The sequence below is a fragment of the Mustela lutreola genome, chromosome X (assembly GCF_030435805.1).
Source record: "Mustela lutreola isolate mMusLut2 chromosome X, mMusLut2.pri, whole genome shotgun sequence".
In the NCBI taxonomy this organism is placed as follows: Eukaryota; Metazoa; Chordata; class Mammalia; order Carnivora; family Mustelidae; genus Mustela; species Mustela lutreola.
Genome location: NC_081308.1, coordinates 46,476,404 through 46,494,684, shown reverse-complemented (window position 1 = coordinate 46,494,684; position 18,281 = coordinate 46,476,404). Strand labels below are relative to the sequence as shown.

General features: G+C 44.3%; 1 protein-coding gene across 17 annotated transcripts in view; it reads left to right on the top strand.

Annotated features, from left to right (window-relative positions):
* Positions 1-18,281, top strand: part of HUWE1 (HECT, UBA and WWE domain containing E3 ubiquitin protein ligase 1) — a 173,355-nt gene that overhangs the window by 140,446 nt on the left and 14,628 nt on the right. For 14 of the 17 annotated variants that reach the window (XM_059158501.1, XM_059158495.1, XM_059158500.1 and 11 more), the window contains 19 exons: positions 861-1,072; positions 1,486-1,668; positions 4,554-4,726; positions 5,081-5,229; positions 5,983-6,058; positions 6,892-6,990; positions 7,579-7,712; positions 7,900-8,068; positions 9,410-9,638; positions 10,496-10,674; positions 10,956-11,045; positions 11,195-11,349; positions 12,649-12,694; positions 14,200-14,487; positions 15,546-15,837; positions 16,034-16,164; positions 16,677-16,891; positions 16,968-17,256; positions 17,395-17,497. In XM_059158501.1, coding sequence (XP_059014484.1) covers positions 861-1,072; positions 1,486-1,668; positions 4,554-4,726; positions 5,081-5,229; positions 5,983-6,058; positions 6,892-6,990; positions 7,579-7,712; positions 7,900-8,068; positions 9,410-9,638; positions 10,496-10,674; positions 10,956-11,045; positions 11,195-11,349; positions 12,649-12,694; positions 14,200-14,487; positions 15,546-15,837; positions 16,034-16,164; positions 16,677-16,891; positions 16,968-17,256; positions 17,395-17,497 — 3,212 coding nt within the window. The remainder of the gene's footprint in view (positions 1-860; positions 1,073-1,485; positions 1,669-4,553; positions 4,727-5,080; positions 5,230-5,982; positions 6,059-6,891; positions 6,991-7,578; positions 7,713-7,899; positions 8,069-9,409; positions 9,639-10,495; positions 10,675-10,955; positions 11,046-11,194; positions 11,350-12,648; positions 12,695-14,199; positions 14,488-15,545; positions 15,838-16,033; positions 16,165-16,676; positions 16,892-16,967; positions 17,257-17,394; positions 17,498-18,281) is intronic. The other 3 variants (XM_059158488.1, XM_059158490.1, XM_059158498.1) reach the window with 3 other exon arrangements.

Sequence of the window (18,281 nt, the reverse complement as noted above, 5' to 3'; positions counted from 1 at the left end):
ACTTTACAATTCTTCAGTGCTTTTTTTTTATTGAGGCAAATTTTACATAAAATTAAGCATTTAAGTGTATAGTTGAGTTGCATTTAGTACATTAAGTGTTTGTGCAACCATCATCTCTTTCTAATTATGAAATTATTTATGTATTTTGATCCAAAATCTGCTTGAATGACAACAGAACTTTAAGTTCCTTTCTAATGTAAGGAATTACCAGGGCAGAAATGATTGTTAGAAAGAAGGAACAAGTCTCAGTTTCCTTCCCTTGTTGGACCTTTTTTGCTATTTTATGTAACTCTTCATTAAATATGTTTGCATATCCATATCTGTGACTACTGTTCGAACTCCTGCCACTTTTTAGCCCACGTTCCTTAGCATGTTGTAGGTATCGGTAAATATTACAATTTAATAGAATACTGAAGGAATTGTAGCACTCAATTATGAATCAGGATTTGAATCCTTTCCATGGGCTAAGTTTTTTGTGCAGGCCATGTTTCTTTGGGCCTCAGATTACCCATCTGTCAGACGGGGAAGATATTGAACTTGGCTTAACTGTTCTATAGGTTTACTGTGAACAGTTCTGTCAAATATCACACATAAAAGTGTTTGAGAAATGCCAAGTGACATGTAAGTAAAGGTGCTTAAACTGTGTAATGAGAAATGAATGAGATTTAAAAGCATAAAATCTGGATTTGCTACTCGCTTAGCATGTACCTTCAACCCTTGGTCTTCTCATCTGTAAAGTAGACCTGATAATTGACAGGATGATTTGAAGGATCAAATCTCTGTATATGTACCTTGTTGATATGCAAATAATATGGCATAATTATGCTTGTGAGTAAACGTCATGGTTAATGACTTTTCAGGACTGCAGTGTGCTAGCTTTTGTTCTGGACCACCTCCTCCCACATACCCAGAATGCGGAAGACAAGGACACACCTGCCCTGGCCCGCTTATTCCTCGCAAGCCTGGCTGCTGCAGGGAGTGGCACAGATGCCCAGGTGGCCCTTGTGAATGAAGTAAAGGCAGCCCTGGGACGGGCACTGGCTATGGCTGAGAGTACAGAGAAACATGCCAGGTAAAATCCATGCCTGATGGAGTGCTAGTAACCAATAGCATCCCCTTACTGCATTCCTTGTCCATGGGATTCCTTGCACTTGAACAAGAGTTCTGGTCCCACTGGCACTGTATATCCTCTGGTCCTCTCAAGTAGTTCTAGTGCTTCCAGATACCTAGAGTATTGATTACATTTGGAAGAGGATACAGCTTAGAGAAAAAAACAAAGGGATGTTTTCATTATATTTCTGAGGTCTTGATGTTCAACAGGCTATTCAGTCTCACTTTTTAAATTATGTGTAAAGAAAACTAAGTGCTACCACTCAGGGAGTGAGCTCTCACCTTTTTCAATGTTACTTCCACAAGGAAATATTGAGGGCACCGGAGGGTTATCTGAGGTGAGTTAGTGATAGAGGTGTCACACTTCTCTCCCAGGCTTCAGGCAGTGATGTGTATCATCAGTACTATCATGGAGTCCTGCCCCTCCACCTCCAGCTTCTACAGCAGTGCCACAGCCAAGACCCAGCACAATGGCATGAACAACATCATTCGACTCTTCCTAAAGAAGGGACTGGTTAATGACCTGGCAAGAGTGCCTCACAGTCTGGACCTGTCTAGGTAAAGTTATTCCTGAACCCCAGTGGCAGGCTTTTGCCCTCTCTTTAGTCATGCTGCTTTTATTTCTTCATTTGCTTGTATTTCCTGTATCTTCGTCAGATGAGTAGTGAGCCACAAATGTGATAGGAATGATTTGGATATAGGTGGGAACCTGAGTTCTTAATATCGTGGTTAAGCAAGACACTTTGCCTTTCTTCAGGCCTTAGTTTTCTCATGTCCTGCAAACTCCAGAGTTAGACTGTATGAATAATTTTTTCCCAAGCTTCCCCCACCTTAATTAAAAATAACCTATTATTGTAAAATTATATGTGTATCATGAGAACTACAGATGAGCAAAAATAGATATCACTGCCACTCAGATATCACTGTTACCTACCACATATCTCTCAGTGGTTTTCTTCACATGCATACAAAATGTATTTTTTACTAAAATGATGTTACATATGTTGTTGTGTAACCTGGGTTGGGTTGGGGGGTTTTTTGGTTTTTTTCAGTTACTATGTCTACCTTTCGGTGTAAGTAAATTTTCATCCTTTATATATAATGCCCAAATCCATATTCAAAAATTTTTGTGCAAACCAGAATCTAGTTACAGATCTTGCATTACTTCTGATTATGTCCTCTGAATCTCTGTTATTCTAACACAGAACCTTAATTTTTTTAATCTTCATTTTATTTCTGTTAGTGACACTAACTTGTTGAGGTGGTCAGGCCTGCCGTCCTGCAGAATGTCTTGCCTTCTAGATTTGGCCCATTGCAATTCCTTTACTTCCTGTTTTCTCTAAACTTCTAATTAGAGCTAGAAGCTTAATGGAGCAATTTAAAGTTATTGGTTAGGCTATATCTTAAGTGGTGTATATCTCATATTCTATCATGGGGCAACACATCTCTTTGAACTATCAAAAATCATGACAGGGACGCCTGGGTGGCTCAGTTGGTTGAGCAGCTGCCTTCGGCTCAGGTCATGATCCCAGCATCCTGGGATCGAGTCCCGCATCGGGCTCCTTGCTCCACAGGGAGTCTGCTTCTCCCTCTGACTCTGCCTTCCACTCTGTCTGCTTGTGCTCACTCTCTCTTTGACAAATAAATAAATAAAATCTTTAAAAAAAAAATCATGACAAAACTGACTACTAGAGTGATAATTATCATTGTACTGTTGTATTTTCTATCTTCTTACTATAAAGTAATCTATGTTAGTATTTTGGCACTGTATAAATGTTTGGTTTCCTGTCAGCCATATACCTAATTAATGATCTTAACAGTAAGTGATAATCCTTTCCTGTTCTAATTTCTTTGGGGATTATCAGTGATAACTTTCTCAATTCTGTCATTCCTTCTACACTGTTAGCTGGCATTTTTGTGGTCTGGTTACCCTGAAATACAGTTCCTACTGAAAAGGCAGGAAAAACTTTTTTTTTTTTTTTCTTAAGTCACCAATTTTTAGAGTAATCAGTAGACTTAATCACCACCCCAAATGCAACTTTTCTCTGGCTTTCAATTTTCTGTTTTCACTGATTTTTTTAAATCAGTAATTGAATTATATGGACCACTGCTGTCATTCTTTCTCATTATATCTTTGGCCCATGGGGCCTCCTCAGACTGACTTCTTTGTCGTTTTGATACAAATTAATCTTTTTTTTTAAGATTTTATTTATTTATTTGACAGACAGAGATCACAAGTAGGTAGAGAGGCAGGCAGAGACAGAGGGGGAAGCAGGCTCCCCACCGAGCAAAGAGCCCAATGTGGGGCTCAATCCCAGGACCCTGAGATCACGACCTGAGACAAAGGTGGAGGCCTAACCCACTGAGCCACCCAGGTGCCCCTCATCAGTTTTCTTAAAACGTTTAAAAATTTCAAACTCAGGAGTGTAATGAGCACCGTATGTCTCATCTGGATTAACCAGTGGTTATCATTTCTGTCCTGTTTGAGTTCCCCCATTTAGAAGCTGAATCATTTGAAGTTCATTGCAGACAACATGATGTTTTAACCTCTGAATGTTTCAGCATGTTTCTCCTAAAAATAAACATTCTTTTACATGGCTAGAATATCATCACATCTAAGAAATTTTACCATTGATATAATAGTACTCAATATGTATTTCGTACTCCAATATCCCCAATTATTCCAAGTATTACACCTTGAGGGGAGAGTGGTTTTTGTCCAGGATCCAATGAACATCACTAATTGCATTTGATTATCCCATATCTCTTGTTATGACATTTGACTGTTTTGAAGGATCCAGAAAGACAAATGTAGAATATTCCATAATCTGGATTTGTCTAATTACTTCCTTATATTCAGGTTTAGGCTAAACTTTCCTGCATGGATAGTATATAGGTGATGTTTGCCCTTATTGATGCATCACACCAGGAGATACATAATACTAATTTGTCCATTATTGGTAATGCTAGGTTTGATCACAGTTAAAGGTTAGCTTTTCCCTTTGTACTTAATAAGTTTTCTATGGGGTGATTCTTTGAGTTCACATGAAGATTATATGAATATCCTATGCCCTGAGGATTTTTAACTCCATAGTTTTAGCATTTATTGGTGATCTTTGCCTGGATCACTTTCATTGTTGTCTGAAAAGTGATGATTTCTGACTTTATCCTGCCTGTTTGTATCCCTATGGCTGCAGATTCTTTTTACATTTAATGTAATACCATTGCCATCATTATTGTTGATATTTCAGTGTTTCATATTTGACCTGTGGTAATGATGACCCCATTAATTTTTTAAAGCCTCTGGCACAACAAGATGTCCCAGACTCACCTTGTACCCTCCATGCCTCATCCCTGGAATCAGCTGTACTCTGATGAGTCTTGGTTCCTCCTTAGTGTGAGTTTCTGTGCTAAGTCCATCTCTGTATCTTCCTTTATCTCAGTCCAAACATGGCCAACACAGTCAACGCTGCTTTGAAGCCTTTGGAAACACTTTCCCGGATTGTTAACCAGCCCAGTAGCCTTTTTGGCAGCAAGAGTGCTTCTAGCAAGAGCAAGTCTGAGCAGGATGCCCAAGGAGCTGCTCAGGACTCCAATAGCAACCAGCAGGACCCAGGTAGGGAATCAGAGCCAATGGACTGAAGAGCTGGCTGGGTGGGCATAGCTATTTTATGGGTGCATTGCATCACAACTGTTCTGGCTTGGTGTTGTTTCCCTGGGAACTTGCTGGCCTTCCAGAGATCTGTCATAGTGGTGTGGGAATCCGCCCCACAAAGAATTCCTTCAAATTGCAGCCTTATTTGGCTCTCCTCACACGTAGCCTTGTCTTTTCCTTTGTCACCCATTCATTTATTCTCTGAGAACTTGTAAACTTGCCCAGGGAAGGGACCTTATTGTCTTCATGCTTGCCTCATGGTGCCCTGCAGATAGGCACCCTTTGATTATTTTGCTGGTTGGTTGATTGTTTCAGGCGAGCCTGGGGAAGCAGAAGTGCAGGAGGAGGATCATGATGTCACTCAGACAGAGGTGGCAGATGGGGATATCATGGATGGGGAGGCTGAAACCGACTCAGTGGTGATTGCTGGGCAGCCTGAGGTGCTCAGTTCACAAGAGATGCAGGTAGGGAGGCAGATCACCCAGCATACCCCTATTGCGGCGATGAACAAAACCCCCAGGCGGTGTGGGTGGGTGAGTACTTTAGATCTTTGCCTCAATGCTGTCTGTTTTGCAGAGGAACACAGATGATACTCTTAGTAGTAGATCAGTAAATGTGTTTGAATTGTATTAAATGAGGGGTGGGGGCAGGGCCAGAATGTCATCCATGTACTATGAAACAGAATAGATCCCAAGAGGAAAACTTAAGCACAGGTGAAATGTGGATGCAGAAAATTGGCCTGAGCCCTTTGGGCCCAAGGTATTTGATTTATTTGGCTCTGGCCATTAATGGAAACTCCTTAACATCACTGTTGTGCCTATAGCACCTGGTCTCACTGGAGCATTCAAACCAGCTATTTTCTAAAGACCCTAAAGAAGGCAATGTAATTTCTGGAGCTAGTAGCAGTGGTAAGAAATGGGGCCTTACAGTCCTAAGCTGCTAGCTCTGAGGAGATCTGCATGTATTCCTGGATAGTGAAACAACTAATCAGATCTGAGATAACTGGGATGAATCCATTTGAAGGACAATCTGAATGCGGATTGGCAGCACATAGTAGTTTCTGTGCTCTTAGCACCAAATGTGTGGTGTTTATGCAACATGTTCTGTCACATGTTATCCTAGAAATATATACTCCCTTGCTGGCTTTTTTTAGGGTTTCCATGCTAGCTCAATGATAGACTTGTGTGCATCCATATATATGTTCTATTTCTCTCCAGGTTGAGAATGAGCTGGAGGACCTGATAGATGAGTTGCTTGAGAGGGATGGCGGATCTGGGAACAGTACAATTATAGGTGAGAGCCCCAGAACTGAGTATAGCCTCTTCCTTTGCCTCAGTCTCTCTTGGGAGGACCCTTTTTCTCATCATCTGCTTGCTCAGCTCTGCCTAAGGGCTCATAGCCAGCCTAGATTGCTGCTTGTCTTGATGTTGATGGTCTTACAGATGAGAAATTCACAAACCATCTACAGACCTGTGGTGGCAGGTCTGAAGCGTTGCCTGTGTGGGGGAGGTGGAGGGGGTGGCCATCAATATAGATGATACATGAGGCACATCAAGAGTGTTATTCATGGAAGCCTAGAGAGGAGGCTTTAGAGGCTGTAGGGTGAGAAAGTGCTTTCCTTTCAGTTCTTCAGCAAAATCCAGGGGCTTTCCGCCTCTGAGTCTCAGTAGTGTAAAAAGAGTGATCATTCCCTAAGGGTGGCCCTTTTTACAACTCAAAGGGAAAATGGTGAAAGTACCCTACTGTCACCTGGCTCCAAGGGTCTATGTGTTACTTGTTTTTATTTTATTGATAAAGGAAATCAAAGGATAAATGGAAGTAGATCTCTATTTTTAAATTTGACAAGACTTTCACACCCATTATCCTCTGTGGTTTCACAATTAGTGGGATTGGCAGGGCAGATGTGATCATCCCATTTTACAGATGAGGAAACTGAGACTCAGACAGGTAAAGTGACTGGCCAAGCTCACCTAGCTAGTCAACAGCAGAGAACCTAGGTCTTCTCCCTCATCCAAAAAAAAAAAAAAAATGGATATCTGCTGGGTGTACATAGCTACTTTAGGCGCACCCAATCTGGAAAGGGAAGTCCTCTGTTGTTCAGGAAGGCTCTGCTCTGTAACCTTCAGTGAGCAGAAGTGGAGAGGATGAATCACAAGAGGACGTGCTGATGGATGAAGCTCCTTCCAACCTCAGCCAAGCTTCCACCTTGCAGGCCAACCGAGAAGGTGAGAGTGCCGAGGCCAGAAAGGCCTCCCTTCTTGCCCTGCACGTCTGACAGACACTACACTAGGGTTTTCCTGGAGGCAGCTGCCCACATGTGCAGAATAAGGAAGCATCTGTCTGCATGCGCTGACATACACCATCCACTTTATCCTCAGCCAGTTTTTCAAATAACATGTTACTACTGCTTGCCCAAAAGTTTGTCACTTCTTACTTGGTTCGCTTTCTTCTCACCCACCTGCTATCATCGCTCCAGATTCCCTCTTAACCAACAGGATGCAGTCAGTAGCAAAGTAGGACTGGAAAGGCAAAGGGGCACCAGCAGACTTGGCCAAGTCCTAGACCATGGCTCCTGAAGTACCACCCTATAGCCAGCCTCCACATTCAGCCACCCTGCTCAGCGTGTTGATGCATTGATTGGCACTCTTAGGAAATCAGGGTTGGCTCACTAAGTCTGTACATCACCCCAGATCTGGTTCTTCCTCTCCTAGAGTCAGATACCCCATCGCCTTCCCATTCAGTCTGCCGGCCTGCACAGTAGCCTGTTTGCTAGCTACTCAGTATAGTCCTCCAATGTGCTCCCTTTGTTTTAGATTCCATGAATATCCTGGACCCTGAGGATGAGGAGGAGCACACTCAGGAAGAGGACAGCAGTGGCAGTAACGAGGATGAGGATGATAGTCAGGATGAAGAGGAGGAGGAGGAGGAAGATGAGGAAGATGATCAGGTGAGGGGGGACTGTGTTTGGGCTGGTTCAGACAACCTCTTCCATGGGAACACAGAGCTGGAGAAAACCAACAGTCTGGGTTGCTAGCCTCAGCGCCTCCCTCCCTCATGTGCAAATGTGGCCATGACGCCAGACTTCAGAAAACCCTTACCTCCAGCAATTCTCCATCTCCTATTTTCCCCTTAAGGAGGATGATGAAGGTGAAGAGGGAGATGAAGACGATGACGACGATGGCTCTGAAATGGAATTGGATGAGGATTACCCTGATATGAACGCTTCTCCCTTGGTCCGATTTGAGCGCTTTGACCGGGAGGATGATCTCATCATTGAGTTTGACAACATGTTCTCCAGTGCTAGTAAGATACAAGGGCTCAGCTGGGTTTTTACCTCTTGATTCGTATACCCTTCTCTAGGGTAAGCCAAGCAGTGAACCAGAGCAGCTATCAATCTGACACAGCACTTCTTTTCCTATGCTGACTTCCTGGGGCAAGGGATATCTGAATCCATCTCTCTCAATAAATGTGTACTTAGAAGAAGGAATTGTGAGAGGCTGCTTTTGTTCTCTCCACCTCAGTAAACAGGCAGCCATTTTAGAGCCTGGACAACTTGATGATTTGCTTGAATTTTTTTTTTTTTTTAAATGAGACCAAGGCTGACTGCATCAGGCACCCATGTGCATGCTACAGTGACAGGGCAATCAATAATTCTTATGTCTGTAACCCTGGATCTTGAGAGTTTGGATGAACACCTTTGAGCTTGGCATTGGGGAGTATATTTGAGCACATTCACTCTGGTCATCAAGGATGCATCTTTACGGAGGAGAGAGTGAATCTCTTTCCTTCTCCCCCATCAACGACAAAGTTCGCTTTTAGCATCTAGCTCTTAGAATCAAGCTGTCCTGAGAAGGCAGGTCTTGACCCCAAATCACAAGCATGATATAGCAGAAAATACTGAACTGTTCTGGTCTGTTGTCTTGGCCAAGTAGTCTCTTACCTCTTTGAGCCTCAGTTTGTCACCTGTAAATGAAAAGTTCTAAAAGAAAAAAAAAAAATGGGTTGTACTACATAATTTTCAAGGTGCCTTCTATTCTGTGATTTTCTTTGCATTTTTGTGATTTCCATCAGTCTTCCGTTTGTTGAGCCTCCCTTCATTTAGCAAATTAAATATTTGAGGAGTGCCTACTGCTTCCTAGGTACTCAGGATACAGCAGTGAAAAAGAAAGCAGTCCTTTTCCATGAAAGGAGTTTATGGTCTATTAGGAATTACAAGTTAGGAGGCATTACGTTGTAGTATGGTAAGAAAGCCCAGAGAAAAGGATTATTAAGCCAATCTGTAGAATCAGAGGAAGTGACATCTGGGCCAAGAACAAAAGAGCAGGTGAAGAAGGGGGATAGGAGTCCTCTAGGTGAAGGGAGTAGCATGTTTCTCAGGGGCCTAGAAGCATCACTGTGGCTATAGTGTGAAGAATGGATTGGGAGAAGGTACTATTTAGGAGGCTGTTGCTATATCTAGATAAGAGATTGTGGCATAAGCTATGGTAGTGTCAGTGATTATAAATGAGGTGTGGGAATGAGGGAGAAAGGACAAAGCTCGGGTTTCCGTGTGAGGAAGTAAGGCCCAGGAGACATGGTTCTGTTGGAACAACCATGGAAGAGATTTTTTTTTGGCACTGATCCCTTTACATATTGTCCTTGCAGCAGACATCCCCCCATCCCCAGGAAATATCCCTACCACTCACCCACTGATGGTACGCCATGCAGACCACAGTTCTCTGACGCTGGGCAGTGGCTCTTCCACAACGCGTCTCACCCAGGGCATCGGGCGCAGTCAGAGGACCCTAAGGCAGCTGACGGCCAATACAGGCCATACCATTCACGTTCATTACCCTGGGAATCGCCAGCCCAACCCTCCTCTTATACTCCAGAGGTAAGTTACATTTGTCCCATTTCTTAGGATTGTATGTGCAGCTTTGGGGGGAGTACTAAATTATGTAACAAGTCTTTTTGCTTAAGTGTCCTCCTATGCATATGTTCAGCAATCGATGAAACATCTCATGTGCCAAGCACTTAACACTTTAAATATAGACAGGACAAGATTTCTGCCCTCAGTCTTAGAGTTTAGTGGAAGAAACAATATCAGAGTGAGAGAAAAGGACATAGGTATCATAATGGTCAATGTACAGGCTACAGTGGGTACACAAGAGAGAGAGGGTGCGGTGCATGGTATTATCAATGACACACACTCTGTCAGGAACAAATATCCAACCTCAGCCCAAATAAAGTTGGCAGACTGATAGTTCGAAAAGTAACTAAGATTTATGCTTAGTGGGGCATCTGACCAGCTCACCCAGAGGAGCAGGCAATTCTTGATCTTGGGATCATGAGTTAGAGCCCCATGTCAGGTGTTGAGATTACTAAATAAAAGTTTTTTTTAAAAAGATTTATACTCAATATGATCAGGTCCATAATAGTGTTAAGCATTTCCAAGAGGGTACAGAAAGGGGCGCCTGGGTGGCTCAGTGGGTTAAGCCGCTGCCTTCGGCTCAGGTCATGATCTCAGTATCCTGGGATCGAGTCCCGCATCGGGATCTCTGCTCAGCAGGGAGCCTGCTTCCCTCTCTCTCTCTCTGCCTGCCTATCTGTCTACTGTGAACTCTCTCTGTCAAATAAATAAATAAAATCTTTAAAAAAAAAAAAAAGAGGGTACAGAAAGGATCTCGCAATAACAGATTGCAGGACCCCTATGAATTACAGTGACCATGGTACCCCACCATCACACTACAGGTTGCTTGGTCCTTCTGCTGCTGCTGACATCCTTCAGCTGAGCAGCAGCCTTCCCCTACAAAGCCGTGGCCGAGCCCGCCTCCTGGTAGGCAATGATGATGTCCACATCATTGCCAGATCTGATGATGAACTGCTGGATGACTTCTTCCATGACCAGAGCACAGCAACCAGCCAAGCAGGCAAGTTTGTGTGGTGAAAGGAAGAGTACAGTTTTTACATTCTGCTTTTTTCTTGCTGAGGGAAGGCAGAACAGTATCTGCCCTGCCTAAAGTAACCACATTTTATCGGATCCAGAACCACTTGATAGTTTAGCCAAGGTCAACAAAATCTTTACTATCTCTGGACACTGGTGATGTGCCAAATGTTGTGATAGACTTTGGGTCCTGTTAGAGAAATGTGGCGATTTGGGGATCAGGTGACATAGGACCAGGCCAAGAATCTCACTCTTTTGCCCCTACAGGGACCCTATCCAGCATCCCCACAGCCTTGACCCGCTGGACAGAGGAATGCAAAGTTCTCGATGCTGAGAGCATGCATGACTGTGTTTCAGGTATGTGACAGCTTGGTTATCTGGGCAGTAGTGAGCCTTCCACAGCTGGGAATGAGTGCGTGGGAATTGCTGCCCTCATTCTCTGGCCACAGCTCTGCCTTTTGGCTGCCTCCACTGAGCAACTTCTGATCTTTGCTTCTTTGATCCAGTTGTTAAAGTGCCCATTGTCAATCACCTGGAATTCCTGAGGGATGAGGAGCTGGAAGAGAGGCGGGAAAAACGCAGAAAACAACTGGCTGAGGAAGAAACAAAGATAACTGACAAAAGCAAAGAAGATAAGGAAAACAGGGATCAGGGTGCACAGGTGATTTTCAAAGGCGGGAAGGATTCATCTTTGGCTCTGTCATACTTTACTTTCAAATGGTTTTGGCATATATGTAGCACCAGTGATTGAAGAATCCTGAGATGTTCACATTGAACCTGAGAAATGATTCCTTCCAAATGCACCCTACATTCACATGGGGTTTTTTTTAGAGGAAAGAATTTCAAACCCTGAGGAAAAACTATTTCTCCAGTGTCTCTGCTGGGGAAAACTGGAGCAAGAACCAGAGTGGCTCCTAACTTACCAGTGACACTGTGTAGTCTCTACCTTCAGTGACTGCAACTAGACAAGAAGAATGATTTCGATTATGCCCATGCTCTTAGTGATTCAGTTGCAGTTCACTCAGTGGATTGACTGACCAAGTGTGGGGAGACCTTACTTACCAAGATGACCCCATTCCATCATTTGGATAAGTTAGGCTTAGGCTTCAGTCAGGAAATACTCATGCCCTAAACCCCAGCACCACATGTCGTTTTCTAAGGCTTGATTTTCAATTTGCAAAACCTCTAGCATGACTTTGGTTTAGAAAGAAACTACCTCTTTTGAAATTTCTGGGATGTTGAATAATACTGGCTTTAAAATATATGAAATATATAGAAATAAGAAAACTCGGCAGTTAGGATATCAAATGAAGGATTTTAAAAATACTCAGTTAGGATAATAAACTTGATATAACAAATGGGTAGAAAATAAACAAGCCTGACATGTGATTTTAAAAGCTGGAGTGGACAGTTGGGGTGCCTGGGTGGCTCAGTCAATTAAGCATCCAGCTCTTGGTTTTGGCTCGGGTCATGGTCTCAGGGTCATAGGATGGAAGGTTCAGGGTGGAGTCTGCTTGTTCCTCTCCCTCCCACTTCTGTGCCCCTTCCTTCCCAAACCCCACTCACGCGCTCTCTCTCTCTTCGTTCTCAAGTAGATGAATGAATAAAATCTTTAAAATCAAACAAACAAAGCTGGAGTGAACAAAACGAGCCCAAGGAAGGGAAATACATAGTGATGAAACTTTAAGGAATTCTTGCTGGTCTCATGGTTGTATTTAGGCCACGTTCTGTGCCCGGCCCAGCTCATTATTCAGTCAGCCTCCTGGCTGTTTCCCCTTGTTCCCAAGCCATCTTTCAGCAAAAGTATGTATTAGAGATATATTGCACTTTAAAATGCTCATCTTTCATCCAGGTTCTTGAACTCCTTGGTGGCTTATGTGGGCAGGGGTAGCTATTACAGTTTTCCACTGTCTTACATGCTTACGGAAGTCCCACATTGGTCTGTCCCCTCTCTTTCCAGTGTACTGCATCTAAGACCAATGACTCCACTGAACAGAACCTCTCAGGTAACTCTTCCCCTTTTTCACGTTCCTGCTAATTGGTTCATTCTTTTTCCTGACCCTTTCAAGTAGCTGGCCCAGAGTGGGCTGAAGATGAACACTGGTGCTCTGTGGGATGAGGTAGTAGATTGTATAGTTTTAGGGTCATACCCCATCTTGGAGATAACTATACAGTCTACTGTCTTTCCCACGGTGGTACACTTCCCCTCCAACGTGCTCTGTTCAGGTTCTCACTCTGATCATGCTGTGCTGCATTCTGGCATGTGTAGCAAGGCCATGTGTCCTATTGCCTTTGGTGACCACCGTGGTGTGGTGCTTCATGAGAATATCTGATGGCGGTGGTTCCCAAATGCCAGCCCTCTGTGGAAATGAACAAAATAAAGAGGGTTTAATGAGTTTTTCAGAAAGCTGAATTTATTCAATTTAAAGAACTGGTTTTTATAGAGATTATGTCCTTCTTAGTTCTTTGGTATCAAAATATTTTATTAAGTGTTATTGACAGGATTCTTTCTTATTTGGCTAAATAACCTACGTTTGGTAACCCTATGTTAGTCTCTTTCTATTTTCTCCTTTTTATATAAACTTTGTGAGTCTTCGGAATCTAAAAGTCTAGGGATGTTATCCTGAGCAATCTGTTTTTGGCATCTGTGGGCTAACTGGTATTACTACTATATGTTTTGTATTCCTCCTTCTAATCTTAATGTCAGCAGCTATTTCATGGTTCTGATAACTTGTCCATGTCCCCCACCCCCATTTCTTCAGAACTTTCTTCTGCTTCCCTGTGCCTTCTGTCTCCTTTGGCATTTGAATTGCAAAATGAGATACTAAAGCCTACACAGTTTTTTGTTGTTTTTTTTTCTAAGCATTTAAAGTGGGTGGTAGGTGTCCTGGTGCCTTTAATCTAGCAAAAGGTCTTTGAAAAGGTCTGTTACCAGGTAAAATGGCATTTTGTCTGCTACCCTTGCTAGAGGATTCTGCTCATGCCGGGGTGAGGTAGTAAGTTGTATTGTTGTGGGGTAGGGATTTTAGGCCCCAATTAGAAGATAACTATACAACTTACTACTTTCCCTGGTGTGGGCATATTCATACTTAGTCTTGGCACTGTTGCCTCCATCAGAGATACAGATATTCCTGGGATAATTAGGACTCTTAAGGAAAGGGAGGTCGAAGGGAATAAGTAATATTTAGGGTGAGGCAAGTATCATCATAAAGTGACTTTAAACTCTTTCCCCTTCCACCCAGAGCATAGAAAGGATTTAATTCTTAGGATCTGTAAAGATTCATATCTTCAGTTCTTGAGACTAAGATAACACTGTGCCTTAGCCCTCATCCTGGGTATACCAAGTGATCCACAAGCTGTTCCAAGGAACACTTGGGGGCGGGGGGGAAGATATTCATACATTACTGACTGGGGTGGGATACTTGTCAGGCCACATGTGCTGATTGAGTGGCGTCCTGGTTTCTTGGCTGATTGTCCCTTAACACCTGCATTATTATTCTTTCCGAGAAAGATGGGACTCCTATGCCTGACAGCTACCCAACAACCCCATCTTCAACTGATGCAGCTACATCTGAGTCCAAGGACACCCTTGTCACTCTGCAGCCTTCACAACAGCAACAAACACTCCCACCCCCACCAGCCTTGGGAGAGATTGCTCAAGAGCTGCAATCCCCTGCTGGAGAAGGGGGTAGCTCTGCACAGCTATTGATGCCTGTAGAGTCAGAGGAATTGGGTCCCACAAGGCCAAGTGGAGAAGCAGAAACAACTCAGATGGAGTTGTCCCCAGCTCCTACTATAAGTGAGTAGAATTTCAAGGTTTGGGTAAGGAGTGAAGGGTGATTTAACAGGAGGGAAAATGGACATCTTTGGAGTTTTTTACTGTCCTTAAAGAAATAGTAGAAGTTCGGGTCCTCAGAGAGTAGGATCTTAGCTTGCATATTTTCTTTCTTAGCTAAAGTTGAGGTTTCTTCTCTGTGGACTCAAGATCATGTATCTGAGTGTCGAATGATACATGTGATAATGCAAACAGTTTATTGAGGTGATCACTTTTCCTGGGCTATCATGGCAAGCCTGTTACTTCTTTAAAAGCAACCTTCCTGGGACTCCTGACTGGCCCAGTCAGAAGAGCATGCAACAGCTCTTGATCTCGTGGTTGTGAGTTTGAGCCCCACATTGGGGGTAGAAGTTACTTTTAAAAAATAGTAAATAAACGTCCAAACAGAAACAACCCTCCAAAGTAGATAGTATTATCTCCGTGAGTAAACTGAAACCCACATGAGATTATTAGCCCAAGACCATTCAATAAGTGATTGAGCTGAGAAAAATCCAGATCTGTTGTGTGACTTTAAAGCTTGCTCTCCTTCAGCATCCTTTAGGCATGGCAAGCACATCACCCACCCCCCACACACACACATCTCTCCCATCCTGGCAAACACTGTTCATCTCATGCCACTATTTCCCAGTGGTTTGCAGTGGGGCCTCAAAATTCTTCACAGCAGTGTTCCAACAGGGTAAATTGAGACTTGTTTGCTATTCCTGCTCTGCACCATGCTGCCTGTGATAGGCTCTGGAAAAACTTTAAGGCATAGGAGTTTTTTATTTCAAGGACCCTTCTTTAGGTAAACAAAATCAACATGCATGTACAAGTGGTGCCTGCATGGAATCTGAAAGTGACAGACTCCCTTCCTTACCTGGGGTGCCTAGGGAAAGGTGTTTCACAGGCATACCAGGAACATCATGAGGAATTGAGCTGAGCTTTATAAAGTATATGAGACTGAGGGGAATGTCAGGCGAGCAAGACAGTAGAGAATTGAGAAGTCTAATCTGGCTGCATCTTAATTCGGCCCCCTCTTCTAGGCAGAGATCTAACCTCTCCATGTGACTTCCTCCTAGCCTCTCTTTCCCCAGAGAGAGCTGAAGATTCTGATGCACTGACAGCTGTCAGCAGTCAACTGGAAGGCTCTCCTATGGACACCAGTAGCCTAGCTTCCTGTACCCTGGAGGAGGCTGTGGGTGACACCTCAGCAGCTGGCAGTTCTGAGCAACCCACAGCAGGCAGCTCCACTCCTGGGGATGCCCCACCTGTTGTGACAGAAGTGCAAGGCAGGGGCGATACATCAGGGGAACCTACCCAGCCCCCTGAGGACAGGTAAGCATTGTGTGAACAAGAGGAAAGCAGAATGTGCTGGTGGATATTTCAAGCCACATGCATATTTGTTAACTCTTGCACATGCTTGGTGCACTGGGGAAATCATCCTGGCTTCTATGAGAGTGGGGTGTTATGGGAGTATTTTATAAATGGGGAAACATTAATACTAGAACAACCTGAAAATTATTTTCTTTAGCTCTCCCCCTGCATCCTCTGAGAGTTCTTCCACCAGAGATTCTGCTGTGGCCATTTCTGGAGCAGATTCCCGGGGAATACTAGAAGAGCCACTCCCTTCAACAAGCAGTGAAGAAGAAGATCCCCTTGCAGGTGAGCTCCATGTGTGCTTAGGCCATCCTAGGGTTATGTAGGCTTCTAGGAGCCTTTGGCGTGGAAATTCCTGCCAGTTAAATTGTCCCACCCACATGGAAGGTGGCATACCTATGGGAGGAGGTCCAGCAGTAAGGGAGTGCTGGTGCTGCATGATGGAATGAGCCCAGGCTTTGGAGTCAAACAGATCTTAGCTCAGGTTACCCCCTCTGTAGTCACCTACCTTCAGAACTTGGAACCATTGCTTAACTTCTCTGATCCTTATCAGTACTAAGGGGGGTTGATAATAGCTACGTGGTAGGGTCTTGGTGAAGATTCAGTGACAGCATACACGAAGACTATGGCACATAATAAGAGCTTTACTGAGCCTAGGGAAGGTGAAGGGGCCCTCTTTGTGTCCTCTGTCCTTTGCATGCATTGAGGTTAAATAAGGCCATGGGTCTCTTTACTCCGAGTACATTTTAAGCGTTGGTAGAAATGGGAGTCCCTTCACATTTTGTGCCTCCCCTCAGGTATCAGTCTACCCGAAGGTGTGGACCCCTCTTTTCTGGCTGCTCTGCCTGATGACATCCGCCGGGAAGTCCTGCAGAACCAGCTGGGTATCCGTCCACCAACTCGGACTGCCCCTTCAGCAAATAGTTCAGCTCCTGCAGTGGTGGGCAATCCTGGTGTGACTGAAGTGAGCCCTGAGTTCCTGGCTGCCCTGCCTCCAGCCATCCAGGAGGAAGTATGTGAGCAGGGAGCTGGTGGGGCTAGGCTGCCTAGCTATGGGTATGCCCCCATTGACTTCTTCTGCTCCGTAGGTGCTGGCACAGCAGAGAGCTGAGCAGCAGCGACGGGAACTGGCACAGAATGCCAGTTCAGACACCCCCATGGACCCTGTGACCTTCATCCAGACCCTGCCCTCAGACCTGCGCCGTAGTGTCCTGGAGGACATGGAGGACAGTGTGTTGGCTGTGATGCCACCTGACATTGCTGCTGAGGCTCAAGCCCTGAGGCGAGAGCAGGAAGCCCGGCAGCGACAACTTATGCATGAGCGGCTCTTTGGCCACAGCAGCACCTCTGCACTCTCTGCCATCCTCCGAAGCCCCGGTACAGAGGGAGGCAAGTGGGAGGGCTCTGAAATGTTTGGTTTTGGCCACATGAGGCTCTGTTGTTCCCCTTTTCTCTTACTGGACCCAGCTCACCAACCACCTCCCCAGTTTCATTTTCCTTTTTCTTTCCTTCCAGCTTTCACCAGTCGCCTCAGTGGCAACCGTGGAGTCCAGTACACTCGCCTTGCTGTGCAGAGAGGTGGCACCTTCCAGATGGGGGGTAGCAGCAGCCATAACAGGTACCTTATTTTTTTTTAATTTATTTTTTATTGTTTTATTGTTTTATTGCCATACCACCTCTCACTTCTGTTGCTAGTCCAACTTCCTTAATTTATAGGTGGAGAGACTGGATGATCTCTCTAGGATATTGCCTTGAATGAGTAGGGGAGCCAGATCTTTGGACTCCCCCTTCAGAAAGACACAGCTTTGGGGTGGTGTAGCTACCATAGACCATAATCACAAAGTAAGGCAGACTGGCAGCAGGTGCTAGCTGTGGTTATAGTAAGGAAAGCCACTTGCCGAGAGCTTGTAACATCTAGGCTGTGGAAGAAGAGTTCATTACTACCCAGGCTGAAGCAGACTGCACCCAGCATGCCAAAATATAAAGGGAGTGATCAGTCCCAGTGAGGCAGGCAAATCCTTTATAGGCTAGAGAAGGTAGGAAATAAGCATTATTGGTTTGTTTTTTAAGACCTTAAGTGTAGTCTGACTTCACCAATTGTTAATATGGACACTGTTGTAGGGCAATCAGTCACTTAACCTGTTTGAGCCTCTTGTTCATCATCTCAAAAATGGACAGTTCTTTGGTCTTTTCAGCAGCCCCATACCAGTTGGTATGGATTATAGAGTACTTGGTACCCAGTAGATACACAAGAGGGCAGCTCTTCTTACTGTTAAGAACACTTAGACTAGACACTCTTCCCTTATGCCTCCTTGGAAGTATGCAGCTCATTCCCCTTCCCTTGGGCTATACCTAATCCCCGAGCTCTAGCTGAAGTGTTACCTAGAAACCATGCTCTGTTC